We start from the raw sequence: 21,689 nt of genomic DNA, 5'->3' as shown, positions 1-21,689 counted from the left end.
TTGCTTTCCCAAAGGGACTCAAAATCTCCATTGTCCAGAGTAATCCCTATTGCAGAGTCAGTTAATGGATGAGTCATTTTTTTCAACAATTTTTGAAATTAAGGTTGTCACCTTTATTATTATTATTATTATTACTTGTGTTTTAGCATTTTAATTAGCTGATGTGTTTATTAACTTTTAAAACCACGTTATCTGAAGCGTAACTATCTAGTCTTTTATTCTGCGGCAGAGATGGACATGAGCAGATTGGACACGACTGCTGAGAGATGTCATATCCCTCAGGGGATACTGGACTTCCAAATTGGTTTTGGTTCTCAGACTCTACCTGCAACTGTGTTAACTAATTCTTAAGGCACCTGTTTTCCAGCATGAGCAGGTGCTCTAAAAAATTGCCTTGATGGATTTCCCTCTAAATACTTTGGAAAACAGCAGAACTTGTTTAACATCCTGACCTAAACACCTGGAATAACTTTAGGGGTAAATGACTCTCAACTCATTGAACTGATGTGGTGAAGTTCTGCTAAACCACAGTAAGCCTGTCCTTCCTAAGGGATCTAATTCATCTGCGGCTCCTCCTCAGAGCCTGTCCAGCAACAAGGCTTTGCAGGAAGCAAAACAAGCTGTTAAACCACAAGCCAAGTCAACACTTGTCCCTTATTCCAATGTCTGCACCGCCTGCACCCTCCCCTTCTGCTCAGACTTGGTTCTGCAAGACCCCTCTACTGAGCTGGGAACTGCTGCCAGTACTGGTCCTGCTTGTGCCCCACACTCAGAGTTACTGGCCATGCCCCAGCACAAGGGGCTCTAAAATTTCCCTGTGAAAAGGAATTGGGTGGTTATCACTCAGCTTTTCCCAGCAGCTTTGCTTTTAGGGCTCCCTCTGCCAGCCCAGGACAGATCTCACTTCTGAGATGCTCTGGGAGGGAGAGACACCAGGAATATTTCTCTGCCGTGGTACCAGGTATGCAACTCCTTCTCTAATGGAAAGCTCTCACCCAAGCCAATCTTGGAATGTTGCCTAGTTGGTTCAGGATGCGAATGACAAACCTGTCCCAAACATAGTGGCACAGAACAGCCACAATAATTAAGTTGGTCCCATCTAGTTGTTCTCATTAGGTGCAATTAAATAAACCGACAAAAAAAGCATGACATGCACTGTTGCCAAGTTACCAATATAGCAGATTCCAGTGCACCAAAAAATCCGTTCCAAAAATACTTGTTCCTTTATGGGGATTTTTTTTTTTAATTCATACCATTAAAAAAAAAAAAAAAACACAACACAAAACACCACAGGTTTTTTTTGGAGGGGAAATTTAGGTCTTTCAATATACGAGAAATCCCGTATAGCCGATGGATGACAGGTTCAAGCTGCATCCTCTCCTCCGCGAGCCTGGCACCCCTCCTTGTGGTAGATGGAAGCAATTGCCGTGTGAGCAAAATTGTCTCTTTGCTGGGATTCGGCTTCCAAAAAGAGCCCAGCTAAACGCCCGAGACACGCTCTCAGCTCTGGCACCCAGCATCGTCTTCTCCAGGTTCCGAACGTCTCCGAGCTAGAGATATAAACAACTTCTCCCTCTCACTAGAAGTCAACTATAAGCATGTGTTTTAAACATAATTAAACTGGAGGGTGTAGATGTGTGTGACACATTGGAACAGTTAAACAACCCAATCTTAATGTTTGTTTAAAGGTTACTTTTGGCTGAAAGCTGGTTAGAGAATAAATAACAGATGCTGAAGGCATCCATTATGTATTTTTGCAATTAGCAGAAAATCTCGGTGCTTTTCTTAAAGAACATACATAATTTTGTGGGATGTTTATTGCTGGAAGCAATCTGCTCTCGCTGGCAAGAACAGCGTCCAAGAACCCAGGGAAGCTTCACAAGAAGTCACACATGGCAAGCCAAAGGCAATGCTCGCTTCAGGAACAGCACTTAAAATCCTGAGCTCTGTCGCAAGGAAGCGGTCAAATGCACTTTCTTTCCGCAGAAAATTTTAAATTAGAAAGAACACAGTAAAATTATCCCTGTTTCTATTTTCCATTGACGTTTTGACTACCCAGAAAAAACGTGGCTGCTGATTATGCTTTCATCTGAAAAACGCATCCAGGATGTTTCACGCCATTGTTGTCTTCTGTGCCCAAGGGCTTCTCCCATGGTCTGGCTACCATCTCCCCTCTTGTGGCAGGGAGAGACTACTATACCTGAGGAAATCTTGTTCATCCAGGAGGCAGGGCCTGGAAAGTAAAATGGAAATTAGTAGGCTGCTACAACTCCCAGAGAGAAACTCCCTCTCATAGAAGTTTTTGTGTGTGGAGTATAAGGTGAGGCAGCACCTTAATTTTGGACTGTGCTAGTCCTCCCCCTGAAATAAAGGCACTAATGATTTCCTTCATAAACAAATGAAACCCAAGGAGGTATTCAGACAAGGACAGAAGTATTTGGGTTAAAAGATAACATGGACCTCAGGAGAGTTGGTGACCACAGCTGGGAACTTCAGCTGGTTCTGGTTTAGACGACAACAGTAGTAACAGAGGTATGACCATGCTCAGCCAGGAAGGAGGACCACCATGTTAAATCCTCCAAATGTCTTGATAGATCTCAGTAGTTCCTGAAGACCTTTGCAATAGATTAAGCTTCACTCCTAAGACTTCATCCTGTTGAGAAGCTATCCGAAAATCTCTTTTCACTTCTCATGGCACTAAGCAAAAGTGCGTGCTGAGCACAAAAGTTTAGCTCTGTGCAAGCAGAGCTGCTGTGCAAGATGCCATCTCCATGTACCATCCACACACTGTTATGCTTTGGTATTCGCACAGTAATGCAGCAATCTTTGCCGTTTCTTACCACGAAGAAACTGCATTGTGCTAAAAAGCCCTCCAGAATAAAACAGATAATATCTTTTGGGATGGCGCCTTGTATTTTCCAAGAGTTGTCTCGCTGCAGCGGCTATTACAAGAAACTAAACCAAACCCTCCCATTTGTAAATTAGAAAGAAAAAGCACAACTCAAACTGGTATTTGGTTTAGGACTGAATGGTTCGCACAGTGCTTAAGAAGCATTTTAGACAAAAGCGAGCCTTCTGCCAAACATTTGAGGGGGAAGAGAAAATTTCTGCTTTGCTCTCTGAATGCAGTTGCAAACCAGGATGACAAAATAGCCTGGTATTGCTGCCCACAGTGAACTAAGCTGTGCATCTGGTTCTTCACGAGCACGGCTCCATCTGTCTTCATCCTGCCCAGTTCAGCTTCTACAGCTTTACCTTGAAGACAGATTCCTGCCTCCACAACCCCTGGAATTCAAGGTGGCAGAGACTATGAGGGGAGCTGGGCAACTTCTAGACAGGGAGTGCTTTTGCATGAATTTCTATCCAGCATAATCATGGAATAGCTAGACTGAATACAAGCATCACTGCTGTGCGGAACAGATACGTATCTAAAGCTGAAGTCTGACTAGTGAAGCAGAACTGACTGAGCTTCTTCAAGCGTCTTTCCTCCCTTCCTCAATCATCTCACTTCCTTCCAGCGAAGCATAACAGGTCATTGCTAGTTTAACATCTAGTGATTGAGGAGTTTTTTTTCACGCAACTGCTGCTAAGCACTGTGCTGAAGCAAGACAGACACATCTGATCTCACTCATATAGGAGAAAAGAGCAGAGAACTACAGAGAGATTTTCTGTAGTTGAAAGAAATAGCTTTCTGTCAGTTTTGTAACAGATTATGTACCAAGCTCACTGGCAGAAACAGTACTAGGTTCTGATTGCTCCAGCTGAAGGTACTTAAAGATTTTGTTTCTTCTGCAAGGCACACAGAAATTGGCAAGAGCATCCCCTTCCCCATTCCAAAGATCATCTGCAATTCAAAAAGGTAAGGAAAAGACACTAAAGGGCAGAAAGCAAAGAGGATAGAGAATACATCAGCTGAGCAGATTAGAAGACTCAGTAAAAACACCTATTGTTACCAACAGAAACACTCTACAGACCACAGGCTGAAAACTGCCATCTTAAACTAAGCAATCCATGAAAAATAGCAGAGAGCAGCAAGATTAAATTCATCTGTGTCCCCTATCTCCACTTGAAAATTTCTAAAGATCTGCAGATCAAAAGAGAGTGAGAACTGCTGCTGTATGAAACCATGAGTCTTAACATTTTTGTTACTGTCTCCTTTGTTACCTGATCAGCTGAATCCTCTTTGCATCGTCTTGCAGTTTTCATTATTTGGCTGTTAACCCCAGGATCTTCGGACTGTGGCACGCACACAGCCCCAGGTGCCCAGTCTCCAAGTCCAGCTGCACTGTGCCTTGAAGAAATAACCTGATCTTGCCCAGGGGCCAAGGGTTGCCCCTGGCCCGAGCAGGCGACCAGCTGAGTAGTCCCAGAGGATAGCTTTCGGAGACATCTGTATCACAACAGGGACCGAACTGGTACTGAACTTCAAACTAAGCAGAAAAGTAATCCCCTAAGCTGCAACTTTCCTAACTGCTGGCAGCTAGAAACTGCCAACCGGTAACGACAGCTGGCAGCTCCAGTCTGAACTGAGGTTTTTTTTTTCCATTTAACTCTCCCATTCTCCCCAGTTCAGCCTGGGCAGCAGCACACAGATGTCCCCACTGTTGTAAGACACAGCATTTTGCACAAGACCTTGGAACTCCCTCATGAACCATCTCTTCTTATTAAGGACAAATGTTGCTTGCGGGGAATATCTTACATTGAGGCAATTCTCAACTGCATGGTTACGGTCTTCTCCACAATGTCTCCTCTGTCTGCCCCCACTCTAAAAGATTGGCAAGTTTTGGGCAGGGATTTTCAGTTCAAGTCTCCCACTTGTAGGATTGGGAAGTCCTCAAGGAGACTTTACAGCCTCAGGATGAGGTTTCAGCAAAACAGTCTTAAAAACGTTTTGTCTATGGAATTTTACCAGCAGAAAGATACCTGCGTTGCTGGGAAACCCCCCACTTTTCTTATTCCTTTGCAGGATGGCTCTGCAAATCTTTCCAGGGGAAGGTTTCAAGTTCAACATGATGCTTCCTAAAAAGCTACATGTGAATAAACAACCCATTTTGTAATAAACCTTTATGCAAAATGTGAAGACTTACTTTAAAATAAGCCTGGTAACCTCTCAGTTTCCTTTTTAAAGAACATTAATGCTGTGCTCATCTTCTTTAAGAACACAGTCCCCAGTATGGCACATAGACATGAGCTGCAAAGTGGCAGAATGGCATCCAAGAAATCAGCTGGTAACTGAGCAAGGAAGCATGAGAAATCAAGAAAAAAAAAGCCTCTCCAACAGCAGCTGTGCAATAGGTTTGTGTTTCCTTGTCCACTTCCCAAGTCCCCTTTCTTTCACAGATGTGACAAATGAATTATCGCTGCACAACTACACAAATAGAGTAATTTGACAAACCTATAAAATCAAGAAAAGATGTCACTTTCACAGGCATTTGCCTGATTTTATCCTGTGCCTAACAGGGTCTTCGGGACTTCAGTTTCAATGGTGGAAGCCAAACTTTTATACACATACCTGTGTGTATGCAGGCTTGTGAAATATGTAACACTAATACACACTTGAGATAGACAGATATGAAAAATATCCCTTGTGAGAGATAAATGTAAGCCAAACACTCCTATTAAGCCACAGAACAAAGTTTATTGGATCTTCTCAAATTCTTTATACAGTTTTGCTGCTATGGACACAACACATTGGCATATTGCCTTTAACCTTTATTTCAATCAGAAGTCCAACTTGAAAGAATTGGTACACATTTAATGGCATCTTCAATAAATAAAATGACAAAAAAATCTAGTCTTTGCAGACACATTACAATCCACTCTAAATTCAATATTGCCAAAACATTGTTTTTCCTAAAAACTTGCTCCAAAGGTTTTTGTTTGTTTGTTTCAACGCTTAAATACACAGAAGAGTATACAATGAGAGAAAACAGATACTCTATTCTGAACAGAACTTGTAAAAAACAGTAACTTAGAAACAAAAGATAATTAAATCTTTCTAATTAGATTAAAGAATCCTGTCTGAAGTCTTTTCAGAAAAAGCCTGACTCTAACCTTCATATCAAAACATGTAGTTTTGCTGGATACTATCCTATGTCAGTACACTTATACAATAAGAATTCGATTCTTTTTTTTTTTTTTAAAGGAGGAATTCATAAAGCGAAAGCATTAGCCTCCCACGCTCACAAAAGCAGTCATGGTCCATATATTCCGCAGTAGCAAACAGCTATTTGTGCTCAGTCCGTTGTTTGAACTCCTACTACACTTGAAAAGATACTGTGGTTTACCCTTTGCTTCTGTACCCATCTTTTTTCCAGTCCAGCAGCCTCAAGAACCTCAGTGAGATGAGAATTCATGCAAATACAAATCTGCCTGCACAGATCAGATTGCAGGATGAGGACCAACACATCTGATTCTAATTAGAAGCAAGGTCTAATTTAAAGCTTTTCCTAAATAGAGAAAGTCATCACTAAAAAAAGCTGAACCCCAAGATTTCCAAATTGCAATTCCCTGTTGTTTGCAACATCTATTAGCACATCACAAACCGATTACAGTGTCAGTTAATGTAGGAAAAATCACTCTATCACTAAAATGAGTTAAAACACTTATCTTCAAGCCTTCTGGAGCCTTCTTCAGTGAAAGCTCAGGGCATGCAAGGAATGCATGCTTGGGCCCCCACAGACCTATGCATACTATAAAAGGGAGAGAAAAGGTTACTTTAAACAAAAGGCAGAATTACACCACATATGTGCAAACATTTAAACCAGTTTGTTTCTACTAGTTATCTCCTTATCGCAACTATTGCTACTGACTGTACCTGGCTAATTCAAGAGAACGTGATGAAGCAGGACCTAATTTGCTCAAGGGATGGAACTTTTTTCTGCAGGTATCTTCCCTCAGCTAACCACATCATAACAAAAGTGCAATAATTTACAACCTTTTCAAACAAACAGCTAATAAAATTATACAATTTTAGGGAAACAAATTCACTAGTTTAACCATAAAAATATTTCCCCAGGTAACAAACCTTAAAGCATTCAGTAACACAGTATTTCAATAACAATAATAATACAGAAAATCCCTTCCACTTGTTACAAAAGACAGAACTTTTAGGAGATTTTGCTTATTGTTCACTATTTAAGAGTTTTGCCATCTTGCAAAGAACACACTGTAATTAAGAATATAACTATCATTTAAAATAAGTGAGTATGGAAATACTGACCTGACTTTGAAATTATATTTTTAACCTTTTGCAAATGAAGACAAAGCCCAGGGCCATGTCATCCAGGTACTCAAGAACTTACAAGACAGTTTACATCTAGAGTCATAAGAAAGCACCACTTTCCATAAAGTACTTTGTATGTCTATTGCTGAACAGCACATCAAATAGTTTTGTGCGAACTGCTAAAACAGATGCTCATACTAACTGTGGCTTTACTTACAGAACTCATGTTTGGGGATAACAGAGAACTTTGTGACAAAATTATATTCTGAAAAAAATATCTGCTAAATTTGGTCCAAGCATCCAAAGAATAAACAAGGGCACATGGGTCCCCCATTGCTTAATGCTGCTGTTTAATTGATCCTTAAAAGAAAAAAAAAAAGGCATATGGCAATAAGGAGTAAGAAGGGCTGCCCATGATAGGCACAGAACTGTGACAGAATAAATAGTCTCTTCAGAGAGGTGTTTTAACTGTGATTTTGTCACGTGAGTAACTGAACTTGTACTAACGGAGAACCCTGAAATTTGTATACTATACCCACAAGAAATTATTTCCTATTTAAAAAACAGATCCCTTTATAATTAATTGCTTTTCCAATCATCATTAGATATGTGAAAAACAATAAAAAAATCTTTTAAAACAATTACAAAGAGTGGACTGCAGTAGCAGCTATTCAAGCAAGATTCAAGCACAAGTTTAAATGAACTTTCAAGCTGGGAATTAGCCTTCTTTGTCGAAAATTTGTACAACTTTTTCAAAAACCTAAAAAGAGAGAGAATATTAATTTTATGAAGCGTTAGTCAGTTACTTCAAGTTAAACCAGCACACACAATAATTGAGAGTATTTAGAAAAAAATAGGTTTTTCTTAGAACATTTATAGTAATTCTTTAATAGTGAAATTGGCATCAATTTTGGGAAACAGACAGAAATGCAATACTACTTCAGAAAAGCAAAAGCTCATGAAAGTGAAAAAGACAAGACACTGTTAAAACACAGAAACACTGACAATGTGTTCAGTCCAGCTCATGCTCAAGCAGAACTAATTCATTTCTTAAAAGTTATTCACATCATAATCAGTTCTTCAAGAGTCAAAATGAGATTTCCACAACTTCCCCCAGTAATACACACCAGTGTTTAATTAGCACGCTAACCACAAACACACACATCTCGGAAGAATGCCAAAAATATGTACTCTGCCACTGTCATCCCCATGTTTTTTTGGCTTATATACTCACTTCATCAACAGATTTAGAGGCATCCACTTTTCTGACTTTTCCCATTCTCTCATACAAATCTATTATAGGCCTAGTAGACTGCAGATATGTATGAATTCTAGAAGAAAGCACAGGGGGAAAAAAGCATTACATAGTAAAATATAAACAGAAGGGAACTGAAAAGTTTTGGAGATAGTACCTCTTTTCCAGACTCTCCCGATTATCATCACTCCTGCCACTGCTCTTGCCTCTTTCAAGACAGCGGCCAATACATATCTACAAAAAACATAAAAAAGACAACCATAACCAAGAGCACAAGGTACTATCTTGAAAACAGGCACAAAACAAATATCCTGAAAATCTAAATAGGCCTGAGACACAAAATAATGTTCAGATCTGGTGGATGTAACCAGAATTCACATGGAAAGTAAGATTCCTCCAGAGGAAAAGGATGATAGCTTCACACTTCATCAGTTTATTAAAATGGGGGCTCTTAAAATGGGATTGGGGTCAGTGGAAGTAAAAGCAACATCAAGCTCTGTGGTTCGACCAGGTCTCAAACTTGAGACATTTAAAGAAGAAAATTACCTGATTTTCAAGGATATGTTCAGACTTTCTGAAAAGCAGCATGTCAAATTCAACTACTAAGATATGCCTGCACTGAAAGTCACTGTGTTCTCCCAAGAATTTTGTAAGGCTACACGCTAAGTTATTATCAGTTAAAATGTTCTTACTTGACATTGTTAGAATGAACACTTAAAAAAAATCAAAATCTAAGTAAAAACTGAAGAACTAACCACAGTTAAAAGCTGCCCAACGAAGTAAGTTTTGAAACATAAGGTTAAGTAAGCAACGCTGACGCATGTACTGACATGAATACATCTGTCCTACTCATGCAAGAAGACAATGGTTAAAAACTCTTTTTTCCTACAAAGTACAACCACAGTGAAAAAAATTCAGAAGATCATGTAGGTATCATTATCTATTTTTAGATCTAATAGAAAAAATTAGAACCCCAAAATTAACAACCTCACCAAGTGAAAAAATTCATTTAATCTTAATAAAGTTTTTAAATAGAAAAAAAATAACCCCTCACTAATTCTTTGAGATTAAAGAAAAATAATTTGTAATTGAGTAAAAGAAAGGTAATAAAATTTCTCAGGAAATTGGGGAAAAGGGTAAAAGGAAGAAAGTCAGATTGAAGTGCTGGGATTCTCATATCCGTTTTTATGCCTCAAGGGCACTGACATATTAAAAGACAGCATATCATGGCACTTGTTAAATGAATATAATGTATCACTGTCAAAATGCCCTTGTAATCTAATGACTTCCTGAATAAATGTTGATTACTGGCTATCCCATAGCACAGCTCATAACTATGAAAATAAAGACTGCTACTGCCAACACTTTAGAATTTAAGCAGACATTGCTATCAAGTTCATTTTTGGACTAAATAACAGTTACTAAGAGTAAACAGAGTAATGTTTTCTGAAAATTAACCAAACAATTTTCTATAATATATTTAAAGTTTTTATAAATTTTCCTTAAGAATGCAATTGCCTAAAGTACTTCTTCAATATATTTGCACATGATAATACCAAGCATGATTAGCTGCCTGCTATTTCAAAACACGCAGTTTTTCATCTGCAAAAACAAGTTGCCAAAAAATCCTTGAAACTCACAAAGTTTTCCTTCTACTCTTACATCAGTCCATTCACTACCTGACAGAGATTTATTGTTCTTCTTGAATGATCCTCACAGTATGGCAAAAAAGGAAGTTACAGAATAACACACTTCATTACCTCATTGTCACAATCAAAAAAGAGAACAAAAGAAACATCCGCCTTTCCATCCATAGTCTTTTTCCAGCCTTGAAGATTATCTTCATTCCTGGGAAATCCATCAATCAAGAACTTGTTCTTCTGGGAATTAGCAGCCATTGTTTGATCCATAGCCTGATAAAAGAGAATTCAATTGATGATCTCCTGCACATACAATCATTTATATACTTATTAAATTACCTCCAAAACGTTACATGGTAAATTGGGAAGTATTTAATTCAGGGTTATTACAGATTTACGAAATGTGCATTTGTTTCACCTTCAATACATGCTAATTAATTCATTGAAGCACCATTACAACCTTCTTTCAAACTGAATTCACTGCTACATAAAGTTCAAGATATTGGAAAGTGCTGTTACACAATAAGATGCTGAAACATCCCTGATCTAGAGTTAAAAACCTCAAATAAATTTAGTGTCATGAGCAACAGAAGCCTTTTCTGTTTTAAAGGAGATACTCTGGTTGTTTTCCTGCATATCCAGAAAGGATAAAGGCTGGAGCTTTTCCTTCCACAGGAACATTAGGCAGGTGCTCTTCTTCACCTAGCTATCTATTTTGATAAAACTTACAGAAACTTAATATCTTTAAGGTCTCTGCCCTCCAGTCAAATATGACTGAGCTGACCAAGAGGTCCAAAAGCTAGTTAAGGGAAATAAATACAGAGTTTCACTGATTTCCCTAGAGCTACTAAAAAAATAAAATTAAATAAAAATAATCCATTCTCACAGATCCCCAGGTATCAGAAGCCACCACCTACTGCCCTCCAACCAGCCAGAGGAAACATGAGCAATTGCTAAGGGAAACCCAGTGCGTGATGCGCACCTTCGTGTCTGCCATTTCATACTATTCACACCAGAAGAAAGGCAATTCTTCCAGAGTGCAGCCGCTGCTCTGTTGCTTAGTCTGCAAGAGTGAACCGGTGAGGAAATAGCCCTTTCCTTACCCTCTTCAGCAAGCTGATTGTTATTTCAACGGGTACAATTTCCCCCTCCTTAATGTAGTTCTCAATGAGCTCTCCATACTGTGAGCCCGGCCGTTTTCGTTCATCTCGAAGGAGGTCACCAGCAGAAAGGTGCGTGTAGCCATATTTCTGAAACGTGCAAAACAGGAGTGGACTCCCTTCAATTAGTACATGTGCAAAGTTAACATCAGTCAACAGCATCAACCACATTTAACTTCGCATGACAACAGAAAAATACAGGGAATAGCATCTTGCTAGCGACAGATCAATTTCCCCGTCACTGTGTAATCTGACAATACAGCATGCTCAGTAAGCACAAAAAGCACAGCAGTAGAGAGATTCTTGGGTAAAAAACTCAACAGACCTTTGGTCAGGCATTTGTGTCCTGTTTTCAAAGGTAATTTTGTCATGTTTGGAAGTGAGACTGTCTCAAGGTCCCCAAAGTGCTTCCTGAAATGTTACACTGTGCAATGAGACATTTAACAATCACCAGACCTGATTCAAGATATATCCCATCTTAAGAGTTCAGCTACTTAAAAACTGTAAGTGGTTATCAGTTGCTGGGTCAAGTCTTGATTTACAAAGAGCAAAAGTTGAAGCACTGCCGTTCCTTGCTATGTTCATGCAACAGGTTTGTAATTTTATCTGCCTACCTACTTTTAGTACAGAAAAGCACAAGGTGATTCCAGGTCCTTTGGAGCTGGAGGAATGTTTCAAACACAGCAGGAGTCAGAAATCCTTATGTTTCCGTTGTGGTTCTGGCACTCACTTCCTCCTCTGCCTTGGTCAAATCACTTACAACTTTGCATTTAACACTGCAGCTGCACACACAGTCCTACACGTGCTCCTCCAAACCCAGCCCTGCATGCTTGTCCCTCCTACCTCCTTCCCCAGGATGAACTAGGAGGGCAGCCCCTGGGGGAGGCTAGCGCCTTCTTGTAATGATGATGTGGCAGATGAAGGCAAACACCTACACTGGGGCCACCCTATGTCACGCCACGTACAGTAAACAGAAAGGGAGCAGAGAGATCAGGTCTAAATCCATCAGTTTGATAACAGCATTCAGGAAAACAGCAAACACCATTACTCTTTTCTTTCACCTCAGACTACATCTAAAAAAGTCACTAATGCAAAACACTGATGAAAAGTATTTATTACACTTGAATTTCTCAGGCATTTACCATTATAAATAGACATCTAGTGCAAACTTACAAATACACTCTTACCAAAGAGAAATGCATTGTAATAAAGGAAATTTCAGAGCACAAAGCAGTCATTTTCTCAGCTCATTTAACACCACAAGAAAACTAACCAAGTATACTATTCTCCTTCACCAAATATAGTCCATAAAACCAGACAATAAGGACATCTTTTTGGTGATTATCTAAGCTAGCTATACATTCAAAACAGAGTACACCTATACATACTCATCCTAAAGTTTTAAGACAAAACAACAGCAGCAGCTAAAAACTTCAGGGCTATCAGTCTGGCTGCAGCAACATCCAAAGCAAATTTCAAAAAAAGGTGTCTGAGCAGCATAACAATGTGACTATACACTTTTTAAGGCTGTGAACTTGGGATTTAAAAACTTGGCTAATGGACTAAGTACAACAGAAATATTACAAAACTCACTAAGTGACTCTAAAAACATTTCAGTTGCTTTTCAATTTCACCCACAAAAGCATGGAAAGTTAGTTCTGCCATAGTCATAATTTAAGAAGGGATATAATTACCTAAATCTCCAAAACTCTACGCAGCTGGCAAAAAAGGAAGCAAGATTTTGCTCTAAATAACCGTGAAGAAAAAGCTCCACAGACATCCTCTATAAGCTCACTATACTTCTGCTTTAATGTGCATTGCATTTGGATATGCCTATTTAATTGCAAATCTAAATATTAACTATGAACTACAGAAGCCATAGGCCAGAATAAATCTTTCCTTATAAGCAAGAAACCTTACTCTGCTGAACCCTAAATTAGCAAGTAGTTCTTCTTGCTAAAGTTAAAGAATGCTGATATTTTTAACATCAAGTTTCTACAAATGAGAAAACAGGAGAAAAATATAATCCCTTCAGTTTTAGAGGATTACCAAACCATTTAATTTTCCTTGGCATTTCCCTTTTCATGCATGAAAACAAAATTGAGTCAGACAATTTTTTTGAATTCCCTGTCTTTTGCAACAGCAAACTAAAATAGTTTTTAAATGCTGAACAGGAAAGTAAAAGATAGAAGTGTTTTAAAGTGCTGTTGCATAAATAGACTTGTTTTAGATAATAGTAAATTGTATTCTAGAGTAACCTTCGGAATGGATTAACCAGGCAATAAGAAAAACAAACCTCTCCTTCAGGGGCAAAACATCTATTTGTTAACTGTACTGAGTCAAGGGCCAAAGAAAACACGTCAGTTTAAACAATGCAAACAAGCACGGAGAAGGGCTTGGCTGCTGCTCCATGCACAGAGAGGCGGTGCTCTGGCCAGTTTCAATCGAGGCATACAGGGCACAAAGTTTTCTTTCATCTTAGGCGAGATAAATCCTCAGCAAGCGTCCTGAATTGGAGAAAATCGTCACAGCCTCAAAAGCTCGCAAAAGAGACCGTGATGTAACCGCACAAAAAACGGGTCAAAACACTCTCACGTCTTGCCAAGGTTTGCTTTCCGCCAGCACAACTTCCCAGCAGTGCCAAGTACATCTTGATGCAATCCCCAGAATGTGACTTGTTGCAACTACTGCCTAATTCTTCCCCTCCGAAATCAGAAAGGGAGCAGGACTGTGGCTGCCAAACAATGAAAAAGCAGTTTCTCCAGTTCTCAAAGGATGCATATACTCTAGTCTCATAATGTCAGGCTAAAAGGAAGACTTGAAATAGAAACTTAGTTAAAAAAAATTCTAAATACTTGGATGCCAAGCTCCTAAAATCTGGACAGATTTTTAGATTACAGAGAATAAAAAAAGAAAATACAGAATTAACGATCCTAAAACTTATTTCAGAGAATGTTTTCTCCTATGCTAGCAGACTGGTGTGATGGTCTAGAAGAAGGAAAAAAAGATTAAATCAGTAAGTTGCTATTATACAAGTTCTCATTATTTTTAAAACTATTTTTATATTTGGAGAACCATAAGCCAGATCTCTTACAAAAATTAACTGTGAATGAAAAAGATAAAAATCAGTTGTCTTCGGCAGCACTGTAGACATCTTCCTCCTTAGCTTTCAAAAAAAGAATAATAAAAAAAAATAAAAACCACAATGACACGGAAAGGCAAGCTCAAGTTTCCATCAATCCCACCATAGATGTGTTACTCAGAACAGCTCTCAGCAGTTCTGTATAGAGCAGAGCAAAGCATTGCTCGCTTGTTTGTCTCACAGTGGCCTGGTAAATCAGTCCCCATTCAGCATGACAAACTGGGACGTGCAAGCTGTATGCTTCACATCTCCGAATTACAGCTCCCTATCTCCAAATTACAACCTGAGACTGCAGCCTCCCTGGGATGCCCTTCTCTCCCCTGTCCTATAGCCACTTCTATCTTTCTTCTATCAGCCAGGATCTGCAGCTTTCACTCCTCAGACAGAACAGGCTTTGCTTTCGGTAAATACAAGAAAGAGATGGAATACAACTGAAAATACATGAGTCATGTCTGTGCCACGCTTGAGGAAGGTGGAGCCCGCCCTAGCAATCTTCCAGGCAGTAAGAGAGGAGCAGCGGTGTGCAGCAGCCGCTGCTGGGGCTCCTCACACAGCCAGCTTTCGAGGGGGACAAGGTTTATTTCTGATTCAGCCCCGTGTGGTCCAGCAACATATCTCTCCACTAAACACACAGCTTGAGACTTCCTTAAGCGAGCAGAAGCCAAGAAAAAGCAAGAGAAACACAAATTACTACTTTGACCTTGACTCCTATCTTGGCTTATCATTGTTACTCTGAAAATGAAAGTCACAGGGCTTAAGATCTAAACAAATAAAATACAAACTTTTATTGCTCTAGTTCTGACCTGTCATATCTTGGGCAACCTTAATAAACAACCAAAATTTGCTACATGCACCATTCAAGAACTAGTTAAAAACAGAACTATGTAAAGCCTGCAGCCTTCATTTTGCTTGTTGTTTTTGTTTGTTTTTTTTTTTTTAACCTAAAAAGCTTTTGTCTGTCCTATTAGCAATTATTAGCACATGGAATTAAAACTTCGGGGTATAAACTATAATGCAGCAATATACCTTCTGTCCGCTTATTCCAATTAAAAAAAAATGAAGACATTTTCTCAGTTTGAAATATGTTCTTGCCTCTGGGGGATGAAAGACAAACAAAAAAAACACATTAAAAAAACCAAAACGCACAAAGGAGATCCTACTGACAGTGCCCCCAGGGAAGTGGCAGGTGGCAAACAGAGCACCCCAGTGCTTCAGGAACATCAAGCTCAATAAAAGGCACCCGGTATGTTTGAGAAAGCCCAAACTTCAATGACCAGTGTTCTGCAAAAGGGAAGCATATAGTGATAAATCTTCAGCAGGTAGATTTAAACGATCACTCACCATGTTTTAAAAAAAGCTCAAAAGTTCAGAAATATGACCTTATATTCCAAAAACCAACTATGACAACTTAAGGCTAAGTAGAATACTAATACTTGGCACTCTTGAAAGAGACTTCATAAGTTGAGTTTAAAGCAAACAACTTTAAAAATGTTTTTATTTCAAGGAAGTTAATGCTGTCTCTCAGCGGACTTCCAGAAGACAATTAACACACGACAGCAAAACCTAAATCCACTGCTACTTTCAGAGAAGTGTTTCGGAAACAATGAGTCGCATCGTTTTGCATTGTTTTCTTCACCCTAGGAAATCTCCTTATCATGTATCCCAAAGCAACTGAACAGCTTTTGCCATTTGGATATTAACTTATGCTCTTACAAAAGGAGAAGGCTCAGCATCCCACCTGGTGGAATTAATTTTAGATTTAACCACAAACACATAGGATAGGGCCGTAGCAGAGGTGAATTATATTTTAGGTACACAGGGAGGAATGTCTTGAGTACCCCAAATCCCTACAGAATCACCTTGCCAAAACAAACAAATACAATTCAAATCTTGCTTGGAATAAAGACAAATGATCTAGTTATTATTCTAAGAGCTTTGCATTTCAGGCCAACGTAAGGATTTAAAATTTAAGTACATGAAGGCATAGTTTGTGCAGATTTGAGGAGCGTATTTTTTTCCCTTGACTTAACCATAACCATTTTATAAGCAAAGTTCAAAATTCAGCAATAAAATACATTCATTTTGTCCTACAAGAGCCTGCATTCAAATGACACCATTTAGCAACCTGCTCAAACATTCTGCCTCCCACGACAAGCTACACAGCAGTCCCAGGTGATGGCAAACTCCACCTCACACAGCTGTGGAAGGTTTCAGGAGTTAATCTGCAGAGCTGGAAGGGAGAGGATAAGAACCTAAGAGAAGTTTGTTTCATCCCTTCCTAAATAGGAGGAACCTGTCCAGAGCAGCAGTTCTGCTGCATTTGCATTTCAGTGACAATTCCGTGAGCATGTGGAACGTACACACAAGTCTTCCCTCCGTATCAGAGAAAACCAGCCTGGTTCAGCTGTCTCTTCCAACCTTATCTGCGAAGATAAAGAAACCTAATCACTTACCTGCTGTTCCCTTTCGTACACTGTGTCAATACCCATTTCCGCTTGTTATTGTGTCTTCTTCCCTCAAATCATTTATCCATTTTCGTCCAAATTCGGCATGAATACATGCCTTCTCCAGAATAAGAGACTCCAGCACACACATATCGAGCAGTTATTATTCAGGCTAGTACTTGACAAATACATGTTTCGCCTACAACATGTGATAGCCATCTCCCTTTTCTGGGAACATAAAACAGTCAGCAAAACAATTACAACACTTCTTTAAGAAATAATCCTCAGGTAGTACATAATACTCCCTTCACTCTACATAACACAGCTATCCTTGGTTTGTTAATAAAATCATTTAATGCTAAAATCATACAAGACCTCACCTCAACAAAGTGAGACTTCTTCCACATGTGATGTGCTCTGTCCCAAATCTCCAGTATGAATAGCAACTGAGAAATATTTATAGCTCATACTGACTTTTTGTTCAGCACAAACTTCAGCTTCTCAGCAAGATACTGGGTCAGATTCATTCCAAATGTAAACTGATATTATTCAGTCCATTTACAAGGATGAACGATGTTTGTTATTACTCAGCTAACCCCTTGCTCTGTGGCAAGCTGCCAGCAGGGTTTAAAATCTGAACGAAAATACACCTTCAATGTAAAGGCAGCACTGACTGCACACAGGCTATTCAACTGCCTGCACCAGGGCTCTCAGGGGGCTGCCAGGGGCCAGGCCAAGGATGTGTGCTTAAAATGGTGCTGCTCTCCAGCTCCTCAGCTGCATTTCATCCACACTTCCTTGCTCCTGTCCACTTTTTCTAAGGTTTCCCAGCAGGCTCCCATCAGTTCTGACTCTCCCTTAATCTACCTCAAACCCTCTTTCCCTCAAAGTTTAGCTGTAGACGCGTCCAAGCGAGCAGGAAGGCTGTCCATTGCAGTCAGTGGGTAAAAGTGCTTTCTACTGTCAGCCCCACTGACTTCAATAAACTTCTTTCCACACAGTGACCAGGATTAGCATTAGAATTAAAGCAAATTTACATTTTTTAGTATTTGGACTTCCCTTTCCAGGCTTAGAAAAGAAAATAAAAACAGTACAAGCAAAGTTAACTTTCTTCTTTCATTTTTAGCTGCAAATACAATTTGAGTAGCAATGACTCATTTGAACTCCTCCTAATAAAGTGGTCTTTATCCAATTATATTACCCTATTAAGCCAAAGGCATTTGTACTTCTAAACACAGGCCAGCAGCCACACAAGGTACTTCAGCCTTGAGGCTACATTACTGGGTTGGTGAAAGCCATTACTGGCAGCTTACAAGATTCCCCTACAGTTTAAGCTCATTTGTTTGCTATGTGCCAGGGGCAGAATTTGACCTTACCAAAAAGGCTTTATGAGCACTGTGAACCTTTCATCCCACAATTTAATTTAATGAATAAGCTGGTTTGAATGAGAGTCTGTAACTTGAGGTTAAAATCCTTCGGAACTAAAGTCATAACGGCGTTTTTCAGTCTCGACCAAATTCGCCTTAGTTATACAACACCGAGGACTGGGATATAATGGCAGCGTGGATAAACTGTAACAGCACTGCCAGGGCATCACCAGAACAGACAACACACAAAAAGTGCCTGTGCCAGGAGCTGTGGGCTTTTTTCCCCACCAACAGTTTCAGAAACATGGGCATTGCTACAGTTCTTAGCAATTTCTTTCAGTGCGAGGATGGGTAAACTTTGAGCCTATGTAGCTTTCAAGAAGAAAAATATACAAAACTGCTCAGAAAAAAAAAAGAAGAAAAAGCTGTTTCAAATCCAACATACACATGTCTGGAAGCATTTGGCCTTAACTACTTCTGTAATTATCCACCTGAACACAATGCAATTATCCCTGGGTTTTATGGTTTTTAAAAGAACAGTATTACGCCATGTAGCGTTCACCGTTCTTTCTTAGATACTTGTTCTATCTCAAAGGGCTACAAAAATGTATGTGGAAAACTGATAATGTGAAAAATATAGCAGAATGTCTTCTCAACCTACACTGTCAGCTTTAGGCTTTAAAAAGAGAGAACAAGGTTAAACACCTACGGGCTCAGGACATCCTTTGACCTCTATCATATTCTGTCACAGAACAGAATTTTAGTTCTATTTTTAACATTTTCCTTTCACAACTTACAGACATGGCACCGGCTCAGAAAGCCAACACCCTTCCACATCTACTGTACCAGCTCCCGCATTTACGGGACAGGCCTCAGAAGACACGGACCTTGTTCCCACACCTTTGAAGCCAACGTATTCCCAGCCACTGTAAACCATCTCACCTCCGCTCCCAGGCCATAAAACCGGCAGCCCGAGGCGTGCGGATGGCAGCCCCACGGTGCCCTACGTAGCCACGCAGACGTGTACACAGCCACCCACGCGGGCCGGGCTGCCTGGCACGGCACCACCGCCCAGCCCCCGGGAACTTCTCCGGGGCGTCGGTCCTGCCCCTCCGCCAAGGCGCAGCCTCCAAACCCCGAGGGGGGGCCCACTGCCCAAGGTGGGGGCCAGCACAGGCAGACCCACCGGTGGACGGGGATCCCGGAGAGCTGAGGGAAGCAAAAGCAGGAGAAGGAAAAAGGCCATCCCGCCTGACACGGGCTGGATGGGGAGCGGAGGAGCTGGCGCAGGGGCTGCCCCCACCGCTTCGCCGGCTAACGGGGAGATGCGGGTCAGTTATTCCTATTCCTATCGCCTCCAAGGGGCGGGGAGCGGATCGCGGCTGGACAGGAGCCCAGACCGCCAGAGAGATGCGGGGCCCGCCGCCGGGCGGAGGAGCACACACTCCCCTGAGCGACCGCCCCGAGGAGAGACACGGCCCCCACTGCGGGGGGGCGGCGACTCCCAGCGTGTCCCGCGGCCGCAGCCCCCCCGCAGCCGGATTCCCGCGGCACGCCGGGGAGCGCAGTCCCGCACCCCCTCCCCCGGCGGCGGGTCCGCTGCCCTCACCTCCACAATGCGAGCGCACTGCGTCCCCTTGCCCGCCCCGGGCCCGCCGAGAACGAAGACGACGACGGGCTTCATGAGGAGAAGGAGGCGGCGGCGGAGCAGCAGCACGACAGCGGCGGTGGGGCGGCGGCCAGGGGGCGGCCGTGGAGCGAGCGCGGAGCGGCGGGCACCGAGTCCCGGGCTGGGAACGGGGCTGAGGCAAAGGCACCGCCGCCGCGCACCCGCTGCTGAGCTGTCCCCACCGAGGGAAAGTGCTTCCGGGTCCCCGGCGGCGGCGCGCGCCGACCGGGAGGGGCGGGGCGGGGCGGGCACGTGCGCGCAGGGCCGGCAGCCGCCGCGCCCCGGTCCGCCGTGCGCCGTCCTGCCGGCCGCCGGGCAGCCTGCGCTCTCCTCCCAGCCCGGCGCGCAACGCGCTATGCGCCGTCCGCCGGTGAACGCTCGCCCTGAGCAGCGTGTGGGGCCATCGGGGCGAAGCGGCTGGTGGGTGGCTTACGCCCCGGCACACCGCCTGGGGAACGCCAGGGCCGGAGCGACGCACCAGCAGGACCGGGCAGGCCGGACCGTTGTGTCGGTTTAATTTGAAACCTACATCAGCCGCCACGGTCCTTTTCCCCTATTGCCCGGACCGGCGGTGGCGGCGCCCAGCGCTGCCATGGCAACTGCGCCGCTCGGCACTGCGCCTGCGCGCTCCCCGCCCTCCCGCCGGCCGTTTGCGAGACCGCTGGCGTTTTTAAATCCCCTGCGCGCGCGCTGGCGGTTGGTTCCCCGGGGTGAGCTTTCATTGGTCGAGCGCACCGCGCACCGATTGGGCCTTACCAGGTAATGGGGGCGGGAGCGCGGGCGGTTAAGCCTTCTGATTGGCCACCGCGCGTTGGTGGCGGGGAACGAGGGGTCGTTCGTGGGCTGGGGAAGGTGCCGGAGCGGAGCGGGGCGGGACGGGTCCGGTCCTGCCGCGGCGGGAGGCGAGGCGGTTCCCGGTGCCTCCCCGCAGGGAGTGCAGCGGCAGTTAGGCCTTGGGGAGGGGGTGTCGCTGGCCGCTCCCTCGGGGCACCCTGGCAGACCCGCTCTGGCTCCCGGCTGAGGCAGGGGCTGTGGCGGGCAGGCCCCGCGCCCGGGCGCTGCCCTACGCCGCTGCCCCGCAGCAGGGAGAAGAGGAGGGGGCAGAGCTGCGGCCCCCTCGTGTGGACCCCGTTCTGCCCGGACCAGCTCTGAGGTACCCGCTGCGCGTCGGGGAAGCTCCTCCGGGAGGGTCCGCCGTGCCCTCCTCGCCGGGAGGGGAAGGTGCGTCGTTGGGGCTCACGCCAGGCCCGAGGTCGCTTTGCGAGTGCAGCTCTGGTTTTAAGGAGCTATGGCGGTGTGTTTCTGATCCGTGCTTGCCAAAAACTAGTGAAAATAGTGGGGCTTTAAAAAAGCTTCCCCTTTTACATGCCTAAATTTGGGACTGACTTTGACGGGCCTTTGGCTTTTAATGGGAACTGTCGCTGGAAGCATGAGAGGTAGGTGAGTTGCTTAGAGGGCCACCTTAAAAGTAGAAAGCAAAGAAAGAACCTTGGCAAAAGTTTGATGCCTCAAATAACTCGAGAGGGAGTTCTTGGTTATTTGTTAAAAAGTGTTGAGATATTTGCCAAATGATGCGGACTGTCAAATGTTTTATGTTTTACTTAATATACTTGGCTTAGGCAACTCTTAAAAAATGTAGTCCTGCTTGTGGAAATAAGTTTATGTGATTACATACTAATTTCTTCAGGCCTCTTTGAAGTCTCATTGGAAATTCTGCACTGTGTTATTTGGATTCAGTCAAGGCTTTATTTCAGAAGTCTTCAAAGCTTAAGTGGATTTAATGCTGA

At 42.7% G+C, this 21,689-nt stretch overlaps 1 protein-coding gene across 4 annotated transcripts; it reads right to left on the bottom strand.

Annotated features, from left to right (window-relative positions):
• Positions 1-7,630: 7,630 nt before the first annotated feature.
• CMPK1 (cytidine/uridine monophosphate kinase 1) lies at positions 7,631-19,962 on the bottom strand. 4 transcript variants are annotated; one of them, XM_086617347.1, is made up of 6 exons: positions 19,843-19,962; positions 11,224-11,370; positions 10,241-10,393; positions 8,638-8,714; positions 8,460-8,556; positions 7,631-7,985 (listed from the first exon to the last, which is right to left on the bottom strand). In XM_086617347.1, exons 1-6 carry the CDS (start codon positions 19,915-19,917, stop codon positions 7,944-7,946), a joined length of 591 nt encoding a protein of 196 aa, XP_086473473.1. In that variant the 5' UTR covers positions 19,918-19,962; the 3' UTR covers positions 7,631-7,943. The 4 variants fall into 4 exon arrangements, with proteins under 4 accessions (XP_086473473.1, XP_086473472.1, XP_086473474.1 ...); XM_086617346.1 differs by having other exon boundaries at positions 11,224-15,703; positions 19,843-19,865; XM_086617348.1 differs by lacking the exon at positions 11,224-11,370.
• Between the last annotated feature and the right edge of the window lie 1,727 nt (positions 19,963-21,689).

Source organism: Tauraco erythrolophus, chromosome 10, assembly GCF_009769465.1.
Source record: "Tauraco erythrolophus isolate bTauEry1 chromosome 10, bTauEry1.pri, whole genome shotgun sequence".
Classification (NCBI taxonomy): domain Eukaryota; kingdom Metazoa; phylum Chordata; class Aves; order Musophagiformes; family Musophagidae; genus Tauraco; species Tauraco erythrolophus.
Note: the sequence above shows the minus strand (reverse complement) of the source record. Positions and strands in the feature narration are given on the sequence as shown.